Source organism: Euprymna scolopes, chromosome 19 (assembly GCF_053919585.1).
Source record: "Euprymna scolopes isolate OS-2025 chromosome 19, ASM5391958v1, whole genome shotgun sequence".
Classification (NCBI taxonomy): domain Eukaryota; kingdom Metazoa; phylum Mollusca; class Cephalopoda; order Sepiida; family Sepiolidae; genus Euprymna; species Euprymna scolopes.
Genome location: NC_136500.1, coordinates 80,023,766 through 80,047,003, shown reverse-complemented (window position 1 = coordinate 80,047,003; position 23,238 = coordinate 80,023,766). Strand labels below are relative to the sequence as shown.

General features: G+C 31.7%; 1 protein-coding gene across 3 annotated transcripts in view; it reads left to right on the top strand.

The window, feature by feature from the left end:
* Positions 1-3,856: 3,856 nt before the first annotated feature.
* The window catches only part of LOC145239780 (carnitine O-palmitoyltransferase 2, mitochondrial-like), an 85,769-nt gene continuing 66,387 nt past the window's right edge, over positions 3,857-23,238 (top strand). The window contains exon 1 of one of the 3 annotated variants that reach the window (XM_080103254.1): positions 3,857-4,025. In XM_080103254.1, the coding sequence (XP_079959380.1) occupies positions 3,960-4,025 (66 nt within the window). In that variant the 5' untranslated portion in view covers positions 3,857-3,959. Of the gene's footprint in view, positions 4,026-14,664; positions 14,684-23,238 lie in introns of those variants that run through there. The other 2 variants (XM_080103256.1, XM_080103255.1) reach the window with 2 other exon arrangements.

Below are 23,238 nucleotides of genomic sequence, written 5' to 3'. Positions count from 1 at the left end.
AGGTAAAATGGGGGCCAGAAAGACAACCGCTGTATCTCTACATAACGGCCCATTCACTGCGCAAAAAAAAAAAAAAAAAAAAAATAGCTGTGGCACAAAACAGTGCCACAATGGTAGCATCAAAATACCATATAAATATAATAATTCCGATTGGCATAACAGCAATTTCTACATTGTAGATGTACAAGGGCCAGCAGCTCTGGGACTACTATCGCTAGAACAGCTTAATTACAATTAATTGCACAGTCAAAAACGATGCACACCAAATTTCTGCAGTGGCAGTAAGTATTGGCCCAGCAATAAACACTTGTTCTACAACAACAACAACAACAACAACAACAGGTTTTGTATCAACACCAATCTCCCATGTCAACACCTCAAAAACCTTCGGCACAACAACAACAGGAATTTGCCCAACTTGCCCAACAAAGATAAAAAGCAATATTAGCTCAACAGCAAGTTTCTCCTATTGGCCAACATCAAGTTCTTTCTTAGCAATAGCTGCAGGATCCACTGATCTAACAAGCACTGGTTCAATAGCAACAATAACAACAGCAGCAAAAGCAACAGTAACAAGCAGATCTAGTACAGCAGCAGACACTTGCACAGTAATAACCACAACAATCAACCATAACCTTCAAAGTTCAGCTGAACTTTTGAACACCCACATAATGAGATCAAACATTGTTGCAAAATTCCAACCCTACGATTTTCCAACACTGACCATATTCGTGAAGAACTGAAACACAGACAGAATATGCAGAAAATGTATGATGGATAAGATGTACACATGTTGGATAACCAAACAGGGAAATGGAAACCAGCAACAATTATATAAAAAAAAAAAAAAAATGAGCAGAACCAAGATCCTACATATTTCAACTCCCAGACAGATCATCAAAAAGAAGAAATAGATTCTAAACAAGAGCAGCAGAAACACCAACTCATAAACAGGTTCGTTTCAATGATCATATCACTTCATTATAAACCAGACATGCTAACACAAACAACATCTCACACCAAAGAAATCTAAGACAGTCAACATATACAACAAGAAGTGGCCGTGAAATACATCGGGCAAAAAATATATAACGCAATTATACAATAACACAAATATTAGAACAATATTTTTTCCTTTTCTATCTGGTATGGGGATGTAGTAATATCAGCACTATTTTCTTAGGCGCAAGGATTGTGACCTTTTAGCATAGGAACACACTCAAGAACAACAGTGATTTGGAGTTAAAGAACATGGCCTTACTAACGTGTAAAAAAGTCATCTTGTATAAATGTTAATAAAACATTAATAAAACAACAATGCCTCCGTCGTTTAATTTAACTTTAACATTACAGACCCCTTAGCAGCTATTTTTACAAGCTAAAAACCAAAATCGAATTTGTTCCACAGGTCCAAATCTCCTATATATCAAGAGTAGTCTGGTTGAAACAGTTCTGCACACACAGACATGGTCATTTTAAATATATATATATATATATATATATATATATATATATATATATATATATATATATATAAGCTCTATTTCCTATTTGGTTTTATCGAGCTTTTACATCTGGTTGAGATTACTTTATAAATATTAACTCTTCAATAGTTATAATATACTTTAGTTTTGCCATCTTGGATTATTTTGGTAAACTTAACTGTAATACTTATATATATATATATATATATATATATATATATATATATATATATATATATATATATATATAAAACATACGTGTGTGTGTGTGTGTGTGTGTGTGTGTGTGTGTGTGTGTGTGTGTGTGTGTGTTTTATTACAACCTCAAGTGTATTAACTTAATTTATTACAAATTGTTTCAATAGACAGGATAAAAATTATCTGTTTATACCGTCAGATGATTCAAGTTAAAATAAAAATAAAAAGGAAAGATATGGTTTTTAGTGATTACATATGGATATTAAAAAGCAAGAGAAAGGAAGGAGGGGAGAGAAAGGGAAGAAAGGAAAGGGAAAACGAAAGGAGGGGGGAAAAAGCAATAAAAAATTAATTGAATGAAAAATTTGTAAAATTATAAAGGCAAGAGGGAAGAAGAAGAAGAAGAGAAAAGAAAGGAAGGGAAATGGATAATTGAACGTGTCATATAAAGTTTATTGGATTCTGGATAATGACATGAAACTGTTTTGGCCCTTTTGGCTCCATTTGGCTCTTTTTGGGCGTTTTTCCTAAATGGGAAATAAGATGGCCTCCAGTAAAAAAACTATAGTGATTATGTTGGATACAGAGTGTCTTCAAATATGGATAACTACTTGTTTGCGTAAAAAATAAATGCGATATTCGTTCTCAGCATACTCAAAAACTTAAAATGTCGACAAAAGGTGAATGCCGAGGGGTCGGTAAACTAAAAAAATAACAAAATTAAAAAAAAAAAAATTTAATAACTTTTAAGAAAGGGTTGTAGGGGAAAAGAAGTTTAAGTGAAATTAAATTTCTCTGCCCCAAACAAAATAATAAAAAAAGGAATAAAACAAAATGACACCTCCTTCTCGTTTAAAATGCACCGCATTTATTTTTCCACAAAAATAACAAGATGAACAAGTACAGGCCCGATCGGTAAGAGTTCTCAAGAAATCATTATGATTAGAATGTTCAAAATAGGTGAAAAATCCTTTGTGAAATTATTAAGATTAAAAGGTCATGTTAGTGAAAGTCCTTCGTTAAATTAATTAGATTAGAAGGTGAACGTCTTGTATGAAAATAATGTCCTTATTCCAAGGGTTGTGTTTTAACTGGCGAAGTTCGCCTTATTCAAAAGTCCCATAAGGAAAGTAATCCGTTGTTATCAATTCTATTAGAAAATGTACGGAATGGGTGCGTGTGTTCATAAGGGTGATTTTGGGGTGCCCGCGTGGCGTGTGTAATTGTGGTTTCGACAGATTTGAAAACGACGATGAGATGAAAACGAGAGGCATGTTCTCATGTCACGTCGGAGTGAGAAGAGAAGAAAGAAGAAAAAAAAGGGAAGAAAGAATGTTTTGTTGCGTTTAAATATTTTTGGAACCGGCTCCAGCACACTATTGCTGCTGCTGGTATTTGGTTTTTGGAAAAGCATTAAAAAGACAATCTTCTAAATTTTCTCATTTGTCGCTTGTGTCACGTGGTACTGTCTTGAACTACGTCCGCCAGAAATATGTCAATTTTACTTTTGTTATTGTAAGAAAAGCATATGGGCGTACTTGAAATTATGTCGTTGCTGGAAGAACTTATTTTTGTGCAAATGCGCGGGGAAATTAAAATTAATAAACATTTATTTATTTGCGCACGAGTTTGTGTGTGGGGGGGAGTGACAGCACAGAGTTCTAATCACGTGACACGTCAGTAAAGAAATGGACACTAAGTCAGGTAGCAATAAAGTAGAACGTTATAACGAGAAAGTGAACCCTCTTCTTAAATGTCGTTAAATTTGATTTTTTTCAAATTTTTTCTGTTAATATGATATTTAAGTATGTAATCTATGTAATCGTCGAAAAAAGTTTTAAAAAAGATGTAAAACATGGCCTTTTTAGGGGGTGGGCACTCTCGTACAGATCCGCCACGTTATTTTCTTAGACTGACTTTGTATTTAAAAAAAAAAAAAAAAAAAAAAAAAAAAAAAAGGTAAGGTAAAAAAATCGAGCCACGAATTCTAAAATCGCTTTCACTGACACCATTTGTTTATTTTATTATTTAGGAGTAAAATAATATTTACGTTTTATTTTTCTTTCAATCTTTTTTTTTTTTTTTTTAGTTTATATATATCTTCTTTCATCAATGAAATAAACAGCGTAATCTGGAAATGAACTTTAACCTCTGGCACCTAGGAAGGTCAGGTCAAAGTTCAGAGTTACGTCGAAAGAGTTGGGGAAGGGAGGACAATCGGACGAGAGCACCGGCTTTCAGTTGTGTAATAGAAATCGTTTCGTAAACATTAACATTATGTTTTTACGGAAAGTGTCACCATCTTTTCGGTACACACCAGGTCTAACAAATATCTTACAACAGGTAAACCCATTTCTTCACCTTTCATTAAAAACGATAATATAACAGTAAACAGTTGTCGAACGAGTTGTAGGTCACGAAATAGAACTTACAAAATTGGTAGTTTTTTTTTTCTCTCTTGTTTTAGTTGGGATCGTTCTTTAAAATTTATTGATCTACCAAAAAAAAAAAAAAAAAATATTTGATTTAATTTTCTAAGGAAGTGTTTTTTATTTATTTATTTTAATTTTTTATTCTTTTCGAATTTTTAGAATAATGATACCGCTCGCTCTCTATAACTACTTTGGTTTCGAAGAGAAACATCACAAGTATAAGTCGACTTTGGCCCATATTTTAATTTGACATCGGTTTTGAATAGAGACCGTCTCTTTTTTGTGGTAGGTTGGGTATATATATATATATATATATATATATATATATATATATATATATATATATATATAACGCGATTTGGTATTACTGCGCTAATTCTGTTACAAATAAGAATGCGATTCTATTTTTAGGCGGTTACCTGTAAACAACCAGAAAAAGTAGGTATTTTTAATAAAATCACCCTCTTCTCTAGCCTGTTGTTGTTGTTATTATTATTATTATTATTATTATTATTCGTATATTGAGAAGTTAAGGGATTAAGCAGTACAAACGGAAGTAACAGTGTATTAAAAAATCGGATCGTAAATAATAGTGAAGAAACAAATGTAATGTTTTCACCTGAAATGCGTCGTTTTTTATTTTTTTAATTAATCACAATCTACACAAGCACAAAAATATTTTGGTGCTTATGCACGTATGCTACCGTGCTAAATTTAAAAATCGTATTATTTTCAAGTTAAATTCGAGTTTTACTTTTGTTTTATTTGTTCTCTGACTTCCTTTTTTTATTTTTATTACTAAAAACAATAACAGTCGTTCTACTCGATGAATTTTCGTAATTTTTGGATACATTACTGTTTTCGACAGGACAATTCGGTACGTAATATTGTTTTTTGCTTAAAATGATGTATTAAAAAATCGATTTGTCGACTATATCTTAACAAGCACCATATTTTTTTTAATCAATTACCATGTTTATAGCAGGGTTATCGAAAATTAAATAAATAAAAAAAAAAAAGGTGCTAATGGCAGAGAGTGGATCCGCGCTATTTTTTAAATCGTATTTCCAGGTTTAATTAAAGTTTACTGATGTTTTTTTTTTTGTTTTTTTTAATTGTAAGGTTAAAGTACAGAATAGGTACAAAACAGCCTCCCCTCCCCACGTTAAGAATGGCTTTTTAAATAATAAGGTTATTATTTCAGCACGGATCACTCTCTGCATGAGTACCCAAAAAATTTTGGTACTAGTGCAGTGGCAGTGCAGTGGGCAGTGCAGTGCACTAGTGCAGTAAGCAGTAGATGGGGTGGAATTATTCACTATTTTCACGAAATTTCTGACACACCTACTAGTGCAGTGGGTGCCCAGTGGCTGCAGTGCACTTATTTATCTGTACTGAAATAATAACGTTTTTATTTAGAAAGCCATTCTTAACATGGGGAGGAAGGATATTTTGTACCTCTGTACCTTACAATTTAATAAAAACATATCATAAAACTTTAATTAAACTTGAAAATACTATTTAAAAAAATAACGCGGATCAATAAGTGCATTAGCACCAAAATTTTTGGCAGCGAAATTGATTCACTTCGCTAAAATTCACTTAATTTTAATGTAAATATTGACTTTATAACTGATGTGACTGAAACCTCGTTTTCCACTGCTATTATGCTATTATTGTGCCATGAACTAAATTTGAAAGCTTGCAGTTATCTCCCTTAGAATATGGGTCACTTTTCTTTTTTTTTCTTTTTAGTCAATTCAAACATGTTCGATCTCCTCAGGTTATTTAGATAAAAGGAAATTATTTGAAGTTAGCAAATAAGATACTAATAATGGGAAAGTATTAGTGTACTGTTTCAACGTCTTTTCAGATTTGGGGTTCTGAATATCAACATTTTATGACCTTAAAATATTGACTTGGGTAATTTGGGTTAGCTAAAATAAGCCTCATCAAAATCTATATAAATAAAACAGATGTATGTGTGTGTGTGTGTAAATATTTAAATGATAAACTCTTAAACTACTGGTCACATCACACTGAAATTCACAGGAAATAGTAATTATACACCAAGGATGGTTTATAACAAATTAAATCTTGGATGGATGAATAATGCGCATGGGTATATATGGACAAGTTGAAACGCAAACTGTTCATTTTAATTTGCTGACATATTTTTACTTCTGTCTACGCATGCCCAAATTCGATTCATTTTTTCAAGTCGTTTAATATTAAATCTTTCTTATCTATCTCTTCATAGCTACATTGGTAAGGAAATATATCAAAACATCAAAAAAAAAAACACAAAAACTAACGTAAGGCAAACGAACGATGTTAAATGTAAAAATCGAAAAAAGAAAACAGAAAAACGAACGTTAAAACTAAAAACAACAAAAAAAAAAACACGTGAAAAATGGCTTGAATAAGCCTGTTTCGATATTAAAATTTAAAAAATCGGTGAGTACCCGGGTGTTTTTGGGTGTGTGTGGTCGGTCGGGGGTGGGGGTGTTAATGAAAACCTAAGAATAAGCGAAGTAAAAAAAAAAAAAAACAGAAAAATGAATGTTACGTGAAAAATGGCTTAAATAACCCTGCTTCAATATTTAAATTTAAAAAATCGAAAAAAAAAAAGAAGACATCTCACACCACGATTCGAACCCAAAACGTTTAGATAATAACCCAACGCTCTAACCAACTGAGCTAACACGACGTACATGAAATTCAGTCAGTTCTTCAACTATTTAAACTAAATCAGGTCATGACGTCATCTGACGCATGCGTAGAACCTATCTCATCATGAGAGGACGGTTTTTGTTGAACCCCCCTCGTAGAAAATTGTTGATTTCAGGGTGAAAAAAATGAACGTTTTTGACCAATTTTTCGATATTTTTCAGGCGAAGGACGGGGCTTCAATATGATACCAAATTTGTTAATTTTTGTTCTGTCGAAAGTTTTTAGCGGACACACAAACACACATACATACACACATTTTTGCTTTTATATATATAGACTAGCGGGAGTACCCGGCGTTGCCTGGATGTTTGGAGGTGTGTGTGGTTTTGGGTAAATCAAAACTCCAAGGGGGGGGGGGTTAAAATAATAAAAAAAAGTTTTGGTAGGTGAGTATGAGAATCGAACCCAAACCCTTGAGGCGAAGTTGGAAATTAAAGTGTGAAAAAAAAAAGCGTGCGACGTTAACCATTGGCCCACCGCGAGATACTAACGGAAACATGTTTGAATTTATTTAATTACTTAGATTTGACAGGTGCACGTTTTAAGGACTTAATGAGGTCAACTGTGACTGCAGGATAGTATTTCATTTACTGCAGGAACGCTTTTTTTTATTTTTATTTTCCCAAGATGTTGGTGGGGTCCAAATTGATTAACAATTGTTTGATATAAGGAAAATATTTCCACATTGATCAAAGCTGATTGCTTTCGGACATTTTCGCCGATAGACGGAAAATACCGCCAGAATTAGTGTCGCTTTTATTATAGGAAAAAGACTAATCCACATGCGGCGAGCGACAAATGTTGAATATTTATCTTCCCGAAGTCGAGCAAATTAAATAGACAGGCGAGCTCCGTTGTTAACTCGGAGATATTATAATTTCTATGTGATATAAAAAGTTTTAAGAAGTTGTGAGCCAACCGACTGCTTCTCTGAAAAAAAGCCTTTCTTGGACATACACAAAAAGCGAACATACATACACACATTTTCGCTTTTATATATATAGATTATTAGATGAAAAATTTTTTTTCAATGATATAAGGCATATTTTTTGTAAACAGAAATCTTAACTAGAAGGACTTTATTTCTATTTGGATTATTACAACCCCAGTTTTCATCTTGAGTGTTACTCTTGAGTATTATATATGTGTGTGTGTGTGTGTGTGTGTGTGTGTGTGTGTGTAGTGATCTGTAGTAATAAATAATAAGACTGTATATCAAAAATTAAAAAATAGTTTTAAGGTTCTCAAAATTGATACTAGAATTGTTTGCAAAGGGCTGTGGCATAGCAGATAAAGTACTGAGTAAAATAAAGTTAGAAATTAAGCGTGCAATCGTCAGTGCGTGCAATACTAAGAATACAATTGCAAATTGCTTCAAACTTCTACTCGGAATTCCAATGAGAAAAGACCATGCTACCCCCATGGGTTAAATAAAGGATTCATTTTGAAATTCTATAAAGAATTAGTTTAATAGAAAGATTTCAGAGTTTGACAAGATGCACCTGAAGACTGTCAAAGGTTACATCAGTTTAAATGTTGTGCCTATAAACACTCAGGGTGAGAATAGTAGTCTTAATATTAAAAATATTATTATTAATTGATCATCGTCTATAAAATATGGAAAAATTATGACTATGTAAGTCTTGTTTCTCCTCCTACGAAAAGTAACAACAATAGGGGAACAAGTGTTTTTGTCCCTATGAGAAAATGACAACAAAAGGGAACAAGTATTGTTGTCCCTATCGAAAAGTAACAAAAATAGGGGAATAAGTCTTGTTCTCTCTGCCAAAATGTAAGAACAATAGTGGAACAAGTCTTGTCCCAACCAAAAAGTAACAACAAGAGTGGAACCATTCTTGTTGCCCCAACCAAAAAGTAACAATAATATGGGAACAAGTCTTATTGCCCCTGCCAAAAAGTAACAAAAATAGTGCAAAAAGTCTTCTTGTCTCTGCCAAAAAGTAAGAACAATAGTGGAACAAGTCTTGTTGTCCCTGCCAAAAAGTAACAATGATATGGGAACAAGTCATGTTGTCCCAACCAAAAAGTAACAACGATAGAGGAACAAGTTTTTTGTCCCTATAAGAAAATAACAATAAGAGAATAAGTATTGTAGTCCCTACCAAGTAACAACAATAGGGAACAAGTCTTGTTGTCCCTACTAAAACGTAACAAGAATAGGAGAATATGTATTGTCTCTACCAAAAAGTAACAACAATAGTGGAACAAGTCTTGTTGTCCCTGCCAAAAAGTAACAACAATAGTGGAACAAGTCTTGTTGTCCCTACCAAAAAGTAACAACAATAGGGAAACAAGTCTTGTTGTCCCTACTAAAACGTAACAAGAATAGGAGAATATGTATTGTCTCTACCAAAAAGTAACAAAAATAATGGAACAAGTCTTGTTATCCCCATCAAAAAGTAACAACAATAGTGAAACAAGTCTTGTTGTTGCTACCAAAAAGTAACTCTGATAAGGGAACAAGTTTTGTCTTACCAAAAAGTAGCAACAATATGGGCACAAGTCTTGTTGTCCATTACTAAAAAGTAACAACAATAGTAGAACAAGTCTTGTTCCACTATACCAAAAAGTAAAACAATAAAGGAAAAAGTCTTGTTGTCTTTACTAAAAAGAAATAATAGTGGAACAAGTCCTGTTGTCCTCAAAAGTAACAATCATAGTGGAACAAATGTTGTTGTCTCAACAAAAACGAAACAATAAGTTTTCTCCTACCAAAAAGTTGCAACAATAATTGAACAAGTCTTTTTGTCCCCACCAGAAAGTAACGACTACAGGGGAACAAGTCTTATTGTCCCTACAAAAAAGTAACAAAAATACTAAAACAAGTCTTGTTGTCTCTAGCAAAAAGTAACAATAATACAGAGACAAGTCTTGTTAGCTTTTACCAAAAAGTAAAAAAAAAAAAGAGACAAGTCTTATTGTCATTTACGTAACGAATATGGGAATAATCTTGTTGTCCCAACCAAAAAGTAACAATTATAATGGAACAAGTTTTGTCTTACCGAAAAGTAATAACAATGGAGGAACAAGTCTTTTTGTCCCTTACTAAAACATTACAACGATAGTGGAACAAGTCTTGGTGTTCCTACCAAAAAGTGACAACAATAGGAGAACAAGTCCTGTTGTGCCCATAAAAAAATAACAACAATAGTGGAACAAGTATTGTTGTCCCTATGAAAAAATAACTACTATAATGGAACAAGTCTTGTTGCCTCTACCAAAAGGTAGCAACAATAGGAGAACAAGTTTTGTTACATATTATTTTAATTGGAATTCATTATTAAGAAGAGTATTATTTATATTAATTTTTATTTATTGCGGACTATTATTCTCATCTTTATTAGTTGTTGTTTCACGATGTTTCGGCCAACTATTTCTCTGGCCTTCATCTCTATCAACTGCACCACGAACCCCGAAGAGCGATCAAGGTTGGATTTTTTTATCTTATAAATCCACGTTTATTTATTATCTGATCTTCCATGGTCGGGTCCGTACCGAATTGTATATATATTATGTTAATTGGAATTCATTATTGAGATGAGTATTATTTATATTAATTTTTATTTATTGCAGACTATTATTCTCATATTTATTAGTTGTTGTTTCACGACGTTTCGGCCAACTATTCGGTTCTAGATGAGCATTGTCTCAAGATAGCGGTTTCAATCCTACCCAAAGCCGACAACAATAGAGGAACATGTCTTGCTGTCTCTACGAAAAAGTAACAACAATACAGGAACAAGTCTTGTTGTCTCCATCAAAAGTAACAACAATAATGGAGCAAGTCTTGTTGTCCCTACTAAAAACTGACAACAATAATGGAACAAGTCTTGTCACACTAAAAAGTAAAAATAATGGGGAAAACAAAATAGTGGAACAAGTCATGTTGTCCCTAAGAAAAAATGACAACAATACAGTAACAAGTCTTGTTGTTTCTACCAAAAAGTAACAAGAATACAGGAACAACTCTTGTTCCTACAACAAAGTAACAACAATAGTGGAACCAGTCTTGTTTTCCCTACCAAAAAGTAACAACAAGTGTGAAGCAAGTTTTGTTGTTCCTACCAAAAAGTAACAACAATAATGGTACAAGTCTTGTCCATACCAAAAAGTAACAAACATAGAGGAACAAGTCTTGTTTTTGATACCGAAAAGTAACAACAACAGAGGAAAAAGTCTAGTCGATACCAAAAAGTAACAAAACAGGAAAACAAGTCTTGTTTACCCTACCAAAAAGTAACATAAAGGAACAAGTCTTGTTGTCGATATCAAAAAGTAACAAGAATAGAGGAAAAAGTCTGGTTGATACTAGAAAGTAACAACAAGAGGGAAACAATCTTGTTATCCCTACCAAAAAGTAACAAACATAGAGGAACAAGTCTTGTTCTCAGTACCAAAAAGTAACAACAATAGAGGAAGAAGTTTTGTCCATATCAAAAAGTAACAACAACAGAGAATCAAGTCTTGTGGTCCCTACCAAGAAGTAACATAGAGGAACAGGTCTTATTGTCAATACCAAAAAGTAGCAATAGAGGAAAAAGTCTTGTTGATACACAAAAGTAACAACAGAGAAACAGGTTCTTTTTTCCCTACCAAAAAATAACAAGCATAGAGGAACAAGTCTTCTTGCCGATACCAAAAAGTAACAACAATAGAGGAAAAATTCCTGTTGGTACCACAAAGTAACAAAAACAGGGGAACAAGTCTTGTTGTCCCTACCAAAAAGTAACAAACATAGAGGAACAAGTCTGGTTGTCGATACCAAAAAGTAACAAAAATAGAGAAAAAGTCTTGTCAATATCAAAAAGTAACAACCACAGGGAAACTAGTCTTGTTGAACCTACCAAAAAGTAACAACCATAAAAGAACAAGTCTTGTTTTAGATACCAAAAAGTAACAACAATAAAGGAAAATGTCTTGTCGATACAAAAAAGTAACAACAGCAGGGAAACAAGTCGTCTTGTCCCGACCAAAAAGTAACAAAAATAGAGAAGTCTTATTGTCGATATTAAAAAGTAACAACAAAAGAGGAAAAAGTCTTGTCGATACCAAAATGTAACAACAACAGGGAAACAAGTCTTGTTGTCCCTACCAAGAAATAGCACTAGAGGAAAAAGTCTTGTTGATACAAAAAAGTAACAACAGAGAAACAAGTTCTTTTTCCCTACCAAAAAGTAACAAACATAGAGGAACAAGTCTTATTGTTGATACCAAAAAGTAACAACAATAGAAGAAAAAGTCTTGTCGATACCAAAAAGTAACAACAACAGGGAAACAAGTCTTGTTGTCGATACCAAAAAGTAACATAGAGGAACAAGTATTGTTGTCGATACCTAAAAGTAACAACAAAAGAGGAAAAGTCTTGTTGATATCAAAAAGTAACAACAACAGGGAAACAATCTTGTTGTCAATAGCAAAAAGTACCAAAAAATAGAGGAAAAAGTCTTGCCGATAGACAATAAGTAACAACAACAGGGAAACAAGTCTTAGTGTCCCTACCAAAAGGTAACAAGCGTAGAGGAACAAGTCTTCTTGCTGATACCAAAAGGTAACAACAATAGAGAAAAAAGTCTTGTTGATATCAAAAAGTAACAGCAATAGAGGAAATGGTCTTTTCGATACCAAAAAGTAACAAGAATAGGGAAACAAGTCATGTTGTCCATACCAAAAAGTAACATAGATGAACAAGTCTTCTTGCCGATATCAAAAAGTAACAACAATAGAGCAAAAAGTCTTGTTGGTACCAGAAAATAACAACAACAACAACAACAGAGAAACAAGTCTTGTTCTCCCTACCAAAAAGTAACAAACAGAGTAACAAGTCCAATTGTCGATACCAAAAAGTAACAACAATAGAGAAAAAGTCTTGTCGATATAAAAAAGTAACAACCACAGGGAAACTAGTCTTATTGTCACTACCAAAAAGTAACAACCATAAAAGAACACGTCTTGTTTTAGATACCAAAAAGTAACAACAATAAAAGAACACGTCTTGTTTTAGATACCAAAAAGTAACAACAATAGAGAAAAAGTCTTGTCGATATCAAAAAGTAACAACAACAGGGAAACAAGTCTTGTTGTCCCGACTAAAAAGTAACATAGATGAACAAGTCTTGTTGTCGATACCAATAAGTGACAACAATAGAGGAAAAAATCTTGTCGATACCAAAAAGTAACAACAACAAGGAAACAAGTCTTGTTGTCCATACCACAAAGTAACATAGAGGAACAAGTCTTGTTGTCCATACCAATAAGTGACAACAATAGAGGAAAAAGTCTTGTCGATATTAAAAAGTAACAACAACAAGGAAACAAGTCTTGTTGTCGATACCAAAAAGTAACAACAGTAGAGGAAAATGTCTTGTCATTACCAAAAAGTAACAACAACAGGGAAACAAGTCTTGTGGTCCCTACTAAAAAGTAACAAACATAGAGGAACATGTCTTGTTGTCAATGGCAAAAAGTAACAATAATAGAGAAAACGTCTTGTCGATATGAAAAAGTAACAATAGGGGAAAAATTCTTGTCGATACCAGAAAATAACAACAACAGGGAAACAAGTCTTATTTTCCCTACCAAAAAGTAACAAAGATAGAGGAACAAGTCTTGTTGTCGATACCAAAAAGTAACAACAATAGAGAAAAAAGTCTCGTCCATACCAAAAAGTAACAACGACAGGGAACCAAGTCTTGTGGTCCTTACCAAGAAGTAACATAGAGGAACAAGTCTTGTTATCGATACCAAAAAGTATCAACAGTAGAGAAAAAGTCTTGTTGATGCCAAAAAGTAACAACAATAGGGAAACAAGTGTTTTCGATACCAAAAAGTAACAATAGAGGAAAAAGTCTTGTCGATACCAGAAAATAACAACAACAACTGGGAAACAAGTCTTATTTCCCCTACCAAAAGGTAACAAACATAGAGAAACATGTTTTGTTGTCAACACTAAAAAGTAACAAAAAAAGGGAAAAAGTCTTGTCGATAGATAAAAAGTAACAACGACAGGGAAACAAGCCTTGGTGTCCCTACCAAAAAGTAACAAACATAGGGGAACAAGTCTTGTTGTCAATACCAAAAAGTAACAGGAATAGAAGAAAAAGTCTCGTTGATATCAAAAAGTAACCACAACAGGGAAACCAGTCTTGTTGTCTCTACCAAAAAGTAACAAACATAGAGGAAAAAGTCTTGTCGATACCAAAAAGTAACAACAACAGGGAAATAAGTTTTTTTGTCTCTAACAAAAAGTAACAAACATAGAAGAACAAGTCTTGTTGTTGATACCAAAAAGTAACATCAACAGAGGAAAAAGTCTTGTCAGAATAAAAAAGTTATAACAACAGGGAACCAAGTCTTGTTGACCCTACCAAAAAGTAACAAACATAGAGGAACAAGTCATGTTGTCGATACCAAAAAGTAACAGGAATAGAGGAAAAAGTCTTGTCGATATCAAAAAGTAACAACAACAAAGAAACAAGTCTTGTTTTATCTACCAAAAAGTGACAAACATAGAGGAACAAGTCTTGTTTTCGATACCAAAATGTAACAACCATAGAGGAAAAAGTCTTGTCGATACCAGAAAGTAACAACAGGGAAACAAGTCATGTTGTCCCTACCAAAAAGTAACATAGAGGAACAAGTCTTGTTGCCGATACCAAAAAGTAACAATAATAGAGGAAAATGTCTTGTCCCCACCAAAAAGTAACAAACATAGAGGAACAAGTCTTAATGCTGATACCAAAAAGTAACAACAATAGAGGAGAAAGTCTCGTAGATGCCAAAAACTAACAACGATAAGAGAACAAGATAAAATAATAAGCAAGTACACTTCCTTATTTGTAAGAAACTATTTCGTCTTGTTTATGAGAAATCCTTATATTAAATCCGCAAATAATTGGGAGCTGAAGTCTTCAATATCTTAATATATATGAAATGCGTTGGTTTGAAACCTCAGCAATCTACACGTAGTGTGTTTACTGGTAACAAAACTCAATAGCAGGTGCTGTTTAATATTTTGTTGTTGTTTTGACGAACAAATCGTCTTCATCGATGATGATGGAAATTTTTCTTGTGGATCATTTGTTTTAAACTAAATAAAAGAAAGCAAGTAAAAGGCTTATTTAATGTCGGTTAAGTGATTTTCTCTGTCTTTTATTTTTCGATCTTACATGCCTGAAATTACCTATGCATTAAATGAACTTCATGCTGGGTGAAGTAATATGTCTCTTTGTGACGCAATATTTTAATGTAAGTGTTTTTTTATAAAGCAAAGAAATGTATTCGGGAATATGAGTCTTTTCAGAGCTCAACCAATCAGAATGGACAGACTCTGGTGAATAAATTGGAAACTGCAAAGATTATGGTAGGTGTATGCATTAGCCACTTATGATCGGTGTAATCACAGAATCTGTGGAACATGTTGACTTTGTGCTGATGACTACTGGTAGTAGTGGTTGGACTTAATATTTAGAGAGAAAAATTGGGACTCCTTCCTCTAAAAATGTTGCAATTATGATGGTGTTGCTTGTAGGATGCAATGTAGCATTTTAATATCACGACTGAATGTGTATGAAATGGTGTTCAGAAGCTACATAAGATAGTGGCTATTAGTCTAGATGTAATGAATTTGTATGTTGAATGTGTTGTTGCAAACCTATGGTACTTTGGTCCAGAGGGAAATTTCTATAGTCATCTATAATTTTAATCTCAAACATCGGTTTGTGTGCGTGTGTATGTATCGCTCAAACTTTTAACACATGACCAACACTGACAAAATTGGTCTCGTGTGAAAGCTCAGTTTCTTGACCAACAAATATCCCAAAATTTGTCAAAAAGATTAAATCTTTCAACGTCAACTGGGCCGTTTTCTGCAAGGAGGGGTCACTTTTTTTGTTGACACTTTTGTAAAGTCATTCACACCTCACGACATCAACGTACGCGTAAAACGTATTATTTTGAATGCCTGAGACATCACAAGTCGCATGGGCGAGACTACTAAATGGTTTCTTTTTTTTTTCTAACCTTCTTTTTCTCTTAGCGTTACAGGTTTGAGCCTGCCTGCTTGCTCACTATCTCTGTTCTTTTTTTTGTGCTCACACAGGTACTCGCTGCTATTTTCACTTTTTTTTTTTAGGGGGGTTTGAAACATTTTTTTAAGGCGCCCTTCACCAATATCCTCCATTGATCAATACCCTCAAAACTTCTTCACACCCGGGCAATGTTATTATATATGGAAATAAGAATCGATAGAAAAATGACTATAATGATATATATGAAACCTGCATAAATTAAAATATCATATTTAAGTGCATTTTACAACCTGTCTATGCCAGGTGTCTATGCTAGTTATTTTTAATACTGTTACATTCAATGAAAATGAATGTAATATTTGCAAACATTTTAGATAGATTGCCAATATAATTGTCCAAATTATTTGGACAAAAAACGTGTTTCAACATAAAAATTGTAAAAACATGTTTTATTTATTTATTTTTTGTTTGTTTTTATTTACTTTCAGAAATGATTCTCTATCCCAACTAGAAAATTATGAACTTATGTGCCCTTAGTTTCTTTCTCAATATACCCACCTTTTTGTAAAGTAGGTACATGCAAAATGAATGGTCAGTCTCCAAAATGTATAAGCACTTTGATCCCTTCCTTCAATCAAAAATTCACTCAAATTTAGGAAATCAATAGATTTTAATGATTTTTTGTAAATCTTAGTGAAAATGTATTTTGTTTAAACAAAAAAACGCCTTTACTAAAGATATAGTTTTAAGTGCTAAAAAAAGCATCAATTTATTTTTGCCTTTTTATGAAAATCAAACATCGTAGATGTTAAGAATTAAAAAACATTTCAAAAATTATTTTAGGAACGTTACGAAAAAAGCCATGTTTAATGTCATCAATGTAATTCGAAAAAAAATTTATTTCTTGAACTAATATTATATTAATGAATTAAGCATTGTTTATTCAATGTTTTCACCAAAAAATATTTCATGTTATTTTAAATGTGACCTTTTTAGACTAAATTTAAATGTAATATTCTAATATTTTCTGTGTAAGCATTAGCATAAAAATCTTTTCTATAATCTTGAAAAAAAAAAAAAAATTGAAAACATTGAAGACCAGAAACACAAAAAGAAAAAAAAAAAGTAAAATAATTAAAAAAATAGGAAAATTTCGATTTCTACTAACATTTAATTTGAATAGGTATGGATGTACAATGTAAAAAAAAAAAAAATCTTTTTCAGCACATCTGCCATCATTTTCAGAGAAATCTGCGACTGAATAAGCAGATTCTAGAATTCACATTCAGATATTCAGAAAAATGGAATAAAATGTAATTTGTACTTTTTTTTAGTATGTAATTGTGATTTTAATTTACTTTTTTCGCACTTAAAATGTTACTTAAATTAATCCTTATGACATGTTTAAGAATGAATCGAGTCATGAAAAAAATATATAAATAAATTAAAATTGACACTGTAGACATTTTACAAAAGTTATTTCAAATTCTAAGGAAAACCATTAATGAACAGATTTCACCGATATTTTCAGAATATTGATGAATTTGTGAAATTTTAATCAATAATACTGTTAACTAGGCACCGCCAAAACGGGGGGGAGGAGGCAGGTAAGTACTTTTTGACGGACGGTCTTTTTAAAAATCTACCAAAAATCAGGTCATTATCCAATCAATACGAAATTTTCAGCGATTATTAAGAGAAGAATGAACTTTATAACAGTGTACTTACTTTTCATAAACGATATTTATATATTTTTTTTTGCTTACAAACCACCCCCTTGTTTTGAGGGGGTACAAATATGCTTAAAATAATCATCTGAAACCGAACACAACATATTGTGCTGTTGTAAGGGACAGAATTATAGATTAAAAAAAAAAAAAAAAAATTGTTTGCATACCTTATTTTGACGTCTGAATATCAGAACTTAGATTGTGTTTAATTATCCCGCTTTTGAGTTTTGAAGTGTGAAATTCGGTGAATATGTTAAGTAAAATAATTAATTTAAGTTAAGCAAAACAAAAAAAAAATTTTTTTTATATTTATACGAAAAAAGCCATTTTAAAATCTTTGATAAATAAATTAACAATTTTTTTTAGCGAGCCGAATAATGCATGACCATTATTAAACAGGGCATGCTTTGAAGAATCGATACAAAAAAAAATTTGATAAATATTGTGCCCTTTGTGTTAAAAATAGCATCATTTTTTCGATCCCGTTTAAAAACATTTGCCGCCTTTCGACTACGGTGGACCAAACGCGCTGAAATAATTTTTTTTTATTCTGCTTTAAATTGCCCCCCCCCATTTTGGGGAGCCTGGCCCCCCCCCCACACACACACACACACATACACATTAAAAAACAAACTCATACAAATGGTCACCCATCTGGTACTGGCCAGCCTCAGCGTTAATAATATATTGAAATTTTCGTCACTGAAAAATAATTTTTTTTTGGCCTGTTTGGTCTTCCATAGTTTGCTTTTTATCAAATGCAAACGTAAACATTGTCGATCTAGACTCTAGATCGACGCGAAGTAACTGGTTGCCTATATGAATAAGTGGAATTATTTGAAATCCAGGTATTTATATTATAATATTTTTGCATATTCTCTTAGAAAATCATCCTAAATCTTAGTTAGACAACAAACAAATAAATAAATAAATTATTCCAAAAACCTTTTTTTTTTTTTAAATATTTATGTACGTTTTTTGTGCAAGACAAAAAATGTCAATTGTTAACTTTTTGGGAAAATTTAACATTTAAAATTTAATTAAAAATAGTAGAAAAAGTTTTACATTATTCTGTTTTCTATATGATAAAATTCAGGGTTTTATCTTTCTGGAAAAAAAAAAGTTACTCAGAAATAATGGATTTTAATAAATGTAATTTCGTTTTAAAAAACAACAACAACTTGATTTTTCGGCCATTTTTGGCGGTGCCTACTGTTAACTATTGTTTAAAATGACCCTGAACTTAAAACTAATACCAAGTTAAATTTAATCTTCATAAAACTTTAATTGTATACCATAAAAAATATTCAAATTAAATAAGCATTTTTTTTTATAACACGATAGGATTACCTAAATTGATGAATATATTTTTTTTAATGTTCAAAAGTACAGAAATTAAGGTATAATGATGTTTCAATTTCTCCAAAATTGAATTTTTAACATTTTGAACTTCCATAGAAATTCTATGCATCATCTTTTTTATTTTGTTTTGATCCAGTGAAGGCCAGTGCATGTTAAACTCTAGTGAAGGCCAATGGACCCAGAAAAACCCAGTTACTGTTTTTTATTTTTTTATAACTGGAAAAAACCAAAACGTGTTTAGAAATAATGGATTTTAATTAAAATCCATTATTTCTAAACACCTTTTTGTTTTTTCCAGAAAGATAAAAACCCCGAATTTTATCATAATAATAATAATATATTTTTTCTATAATTTTTAATAGAATTTTAAATTTTTTCCAAAAAAATATACTTGACCCAATTTTTGTAATTTTTGCTGAAGATGAAAATAATAAATATTTTTTTAAAAAGGCTTTTGAATGAAGTAAACTAATTTTTTCTAAATAAGATATAGGATGATTTCCTATAAGAATATGCAAAAATATTAGAATATAAGTACCTGAATTTCAAATAATTCAATTTTTATTACTAGTAGAAAAATTTTGTAAACACATGAACGACAGCACCATAGCGGATTATAAAATATTTAAAAGTATGAAAGTGTGAGCATGTCTAAATGTTATTTGAAGCATTTTCATGAATGTTAAAATGTTTATGTAACCAAATAGACAAGTACCATTTTCTTTTTAATAATTATTGAATTAAATTATAATTCCAAACACCATTTTATAGTAAAACTAGCAGTTCAGCCCGGCTTTGCTCGGGCCCTATGTCCTGTTCATAACTTGCCCTACGTGTGAATACACTTTATGTAAGATTTCAAATGTTTAGACCAAAAATTGTCAGAGTAATTTCGTAGAGACTGCTGTGGTCAATTTTTTTTTACTTTGATCCAAATTTTGACCTCTTAATATTTATTATTTTGGTCCCAAATCCAAATACAAAGGTTTACCCATGTCAAACATCTAAAATTTCAAGTCTTTAGACCCAAAATTGGCGGAGAAATTTGGTAGTATCTGCAAAGGTCAACTCTTTCAACTTTGACCTTTTGGCAGCTAAATTTTCGTCCCAAAAACTGATTAAAATGCTTGCCCTATCTCTGAATACCCTTTATGTAAAATTTCAAATGCTTAGACCAGAAACTGGCTGAGTAATTTGGTAGAGACCACAGAGGTCAAATTTTTTTTAACTTTGACCCCAATTTTGACCTTAACATTTATTTTTTGGGGCTTATATCAAATTAAAAAGTTTGATCTGTGTCCAAGCAACCTACATTTAAGTGTTTAGACCCAAAATTGGCAGAGGAGTTTGGTAGAGTTTTCAAAGGTCAAATCGTTGAACTTTGACCCCTTGACAACCAAATTTCTGGCCGAAAACTGATTAAAAGATTTTTCCCAAATCTCAGTACCCTTTATGTCAAATCTCGAGTCTGTAGACTGAAAATTGACAGTTATTTGCGAGGGAAATGTACACACTTTCACTTTTTATAGATATATAGATATCTTCAATATTATGTTATTTTTAGCTTATATTTTTTTGGGTTGCAGCACCTCTCAGCTACTTTACATTACAACTAGTGATGAGACGATTCTGATACAATTACCGAATCTGTACTAAATTCCCAATTCCAATACAATTACTGATTCCGATTCTTTATAAATCTCTAAATATTTAACTATAAACATGTTATTTTGTCCCAATTACTGTAAAAACACATCTTAAACGTGCCTATATTTTCTCAAATGTAAAAACACATTTGTGAGGGGGTGATCTAGAGATTTTAGTCTTACTGGAAGACTACAAACAGTGGAAATCAAATAAAATATAATTTAAAGAATTGGTTTTGGCATCGAAAAATAGGCTAAAATTTTTCTGATTCCAATATTAATTCCGATACCCTAAAAAGCTTTGATTTTTCCAATTTCCAATAAATCGTCCCAACACTAATTACAACTCTTGTAAACAACAAATTGCAGAAACAATTGTAATTTTTAAACTTTCACAGAGGTATAATTTTTTTTTTTTTTGTATCTATTCTTCAAAGCATTCCCTATTTAATGGTATATTGGCAAAATTGGACTTTCTAAAAGAAAATTTAAAATTTATCTTTAAAGATTTAAAAGTAGTGTTTTTCTAAAAATAATTTTTTTAATGCTAATCTGAAAGATAATTATTAACATATTCAACGAATTTCACATTTCAAAACACAAAGGATGAAAAATTAAACACATTCTAACTTCAGATTTTTAATATTAGAATTTGAAAAACTGTTGTTTTTTTTTTTTGGGGGGGGGGGTCCTACAATCTTCATCCCACCCATACAGAAAGTATATATTCAGTTCCGGCTTTTTATTTTAAGAGTAGGAGTGACTACAAATGAAGAAGAGAGGTTATGTAGGCAAATATTTAATGTCAATTATGAAAAAAATTGCATCTTTGCAAAAGTTCATTCTTCACTTAATAATCGGTGAAAATTTCATATTGACTAGATAATTACCTGATTTTTGGCAGATTTTTTATTTTTATTATTTTTTTTTTTTAGAGCCTCCTTCAAAAAAACCTTACACCCTCCACCTCCATTTTGTTTGTCACTATTAAACGCGCTTTTTCAGGATAATTAAACAATTTTTTTTTTAGTAAAAACAAAGTATTTTTTTATTCAGTATTTTAAGACTTTTCTTTTCTAATTATCTTTGAAATAGTTCCAGAAAACTCTTTAGGGTTGTTTTTACAATTAATTTAAATTAGGCAAGATATTAAAGATAATTCAAATTAGGTAAGATATTAAAAAATAAAAATATTGAAAAAAAGTTACATTGTATATACTTGTTATGGAATAAAGTTTTCATACAAAAAAAAAAATCACTTGATTTGAGCAAAAAAATTTTAATTACTGGAATTCTTTTGAGATAAGTAATTTGTATATTTTATTTATTTGCTTGCAAACTATTATCCTCATTTTTAATAATTGTTGTTAACGACGTTTCGGCCAACTATTCCTACAGTTTTTATTTTTGTTTTGGCAAATCTTCACTTTATCGTGTTACGTATACAATGAAATTTATTATAACTTAGTATTTTTAATGTTTCTTTTTTTTTTTTGTACAGTTTACCGACCGTGCTGAAATAATGTTATTTAGAAAAGCATTATCAACATTAAGTGGGAGAAGCTTTTTAATTCTGTTCTTTTATCAGTATTTTTTAAAAAAAACTTTTTTTTACATCTCGGCATTCACTATTAAATTGATAACTTCTATAATCTTTCAGGTATGCTGAAATCGAATATCCCATTTAAATTTGGGGCAGACAAGTAGTTTTCTGAATATTAAGACCTTTATTAAACAATGTAATACATTATGATTTTACTGGAGGCTATGTTTTTTCCTAATTGCATGTTACAAAACAACCCCTCTTCCTCAGTATTATTTTATTTTAAGGCCCGTCTTATGTTCATATGTAACAAAATATTTTCTTTGTAGATTTTGGTGTGCTAAAAACGAATCTGTAAACCGTTTCCGTCGCAAAAAAATAGTTTTCATAATATGAAGAAATTACTTTTTCGAAAAGTGGGAGATCACTTTTCCATCTAAATTTAGCTTAAAATGAGCACCCACTTTCTGGCCATCTGAGAGAGGAAGCATTTTTTGTGTGTTTATTGGCTCAAAAGTTTTTTGTTTGATTTCTTTTGCATGGTATTAACTCCTGGACTCTGGGACTCTTTTCCATTTACAGCCTAGCCTTTGTTTACGCTATGCGCAAGCATAAACGAAGGCTGTTAAATGTGAACTCGCGTACCAACTGCCTTGTCATAGTGTAGTATTGGCGAAAAATTAAAATTAGACTAAAAACAAGTAGTTTTCCAAATATTAAACCATGTAATTCTATGTTATCACGGGTGGCCATTTTTTATGTGCAAGCGCGTGCGTTCACCATATGCGCACGCTTGCGCATACAAAATGGCCACCCGTGATAACATATAGAAGTACATGGTTTAATATTTGGAAAACTACTTGTTTTTAGTCTAATTTTAATTTTTCACAAATACTACACTGTTACAAGGCAGTTTGGTACGCGAGTGCACATTTAACAGCCTTTTTTATGCTCGCACATAACGTAAATGAAGGCTGGGCTGTGAAATGGAAAATAGTCCCAGAGTTAAGGGGTTAATACAATACAAACGGTAAATTTGCGACAGAAACAGTTACCATATTCT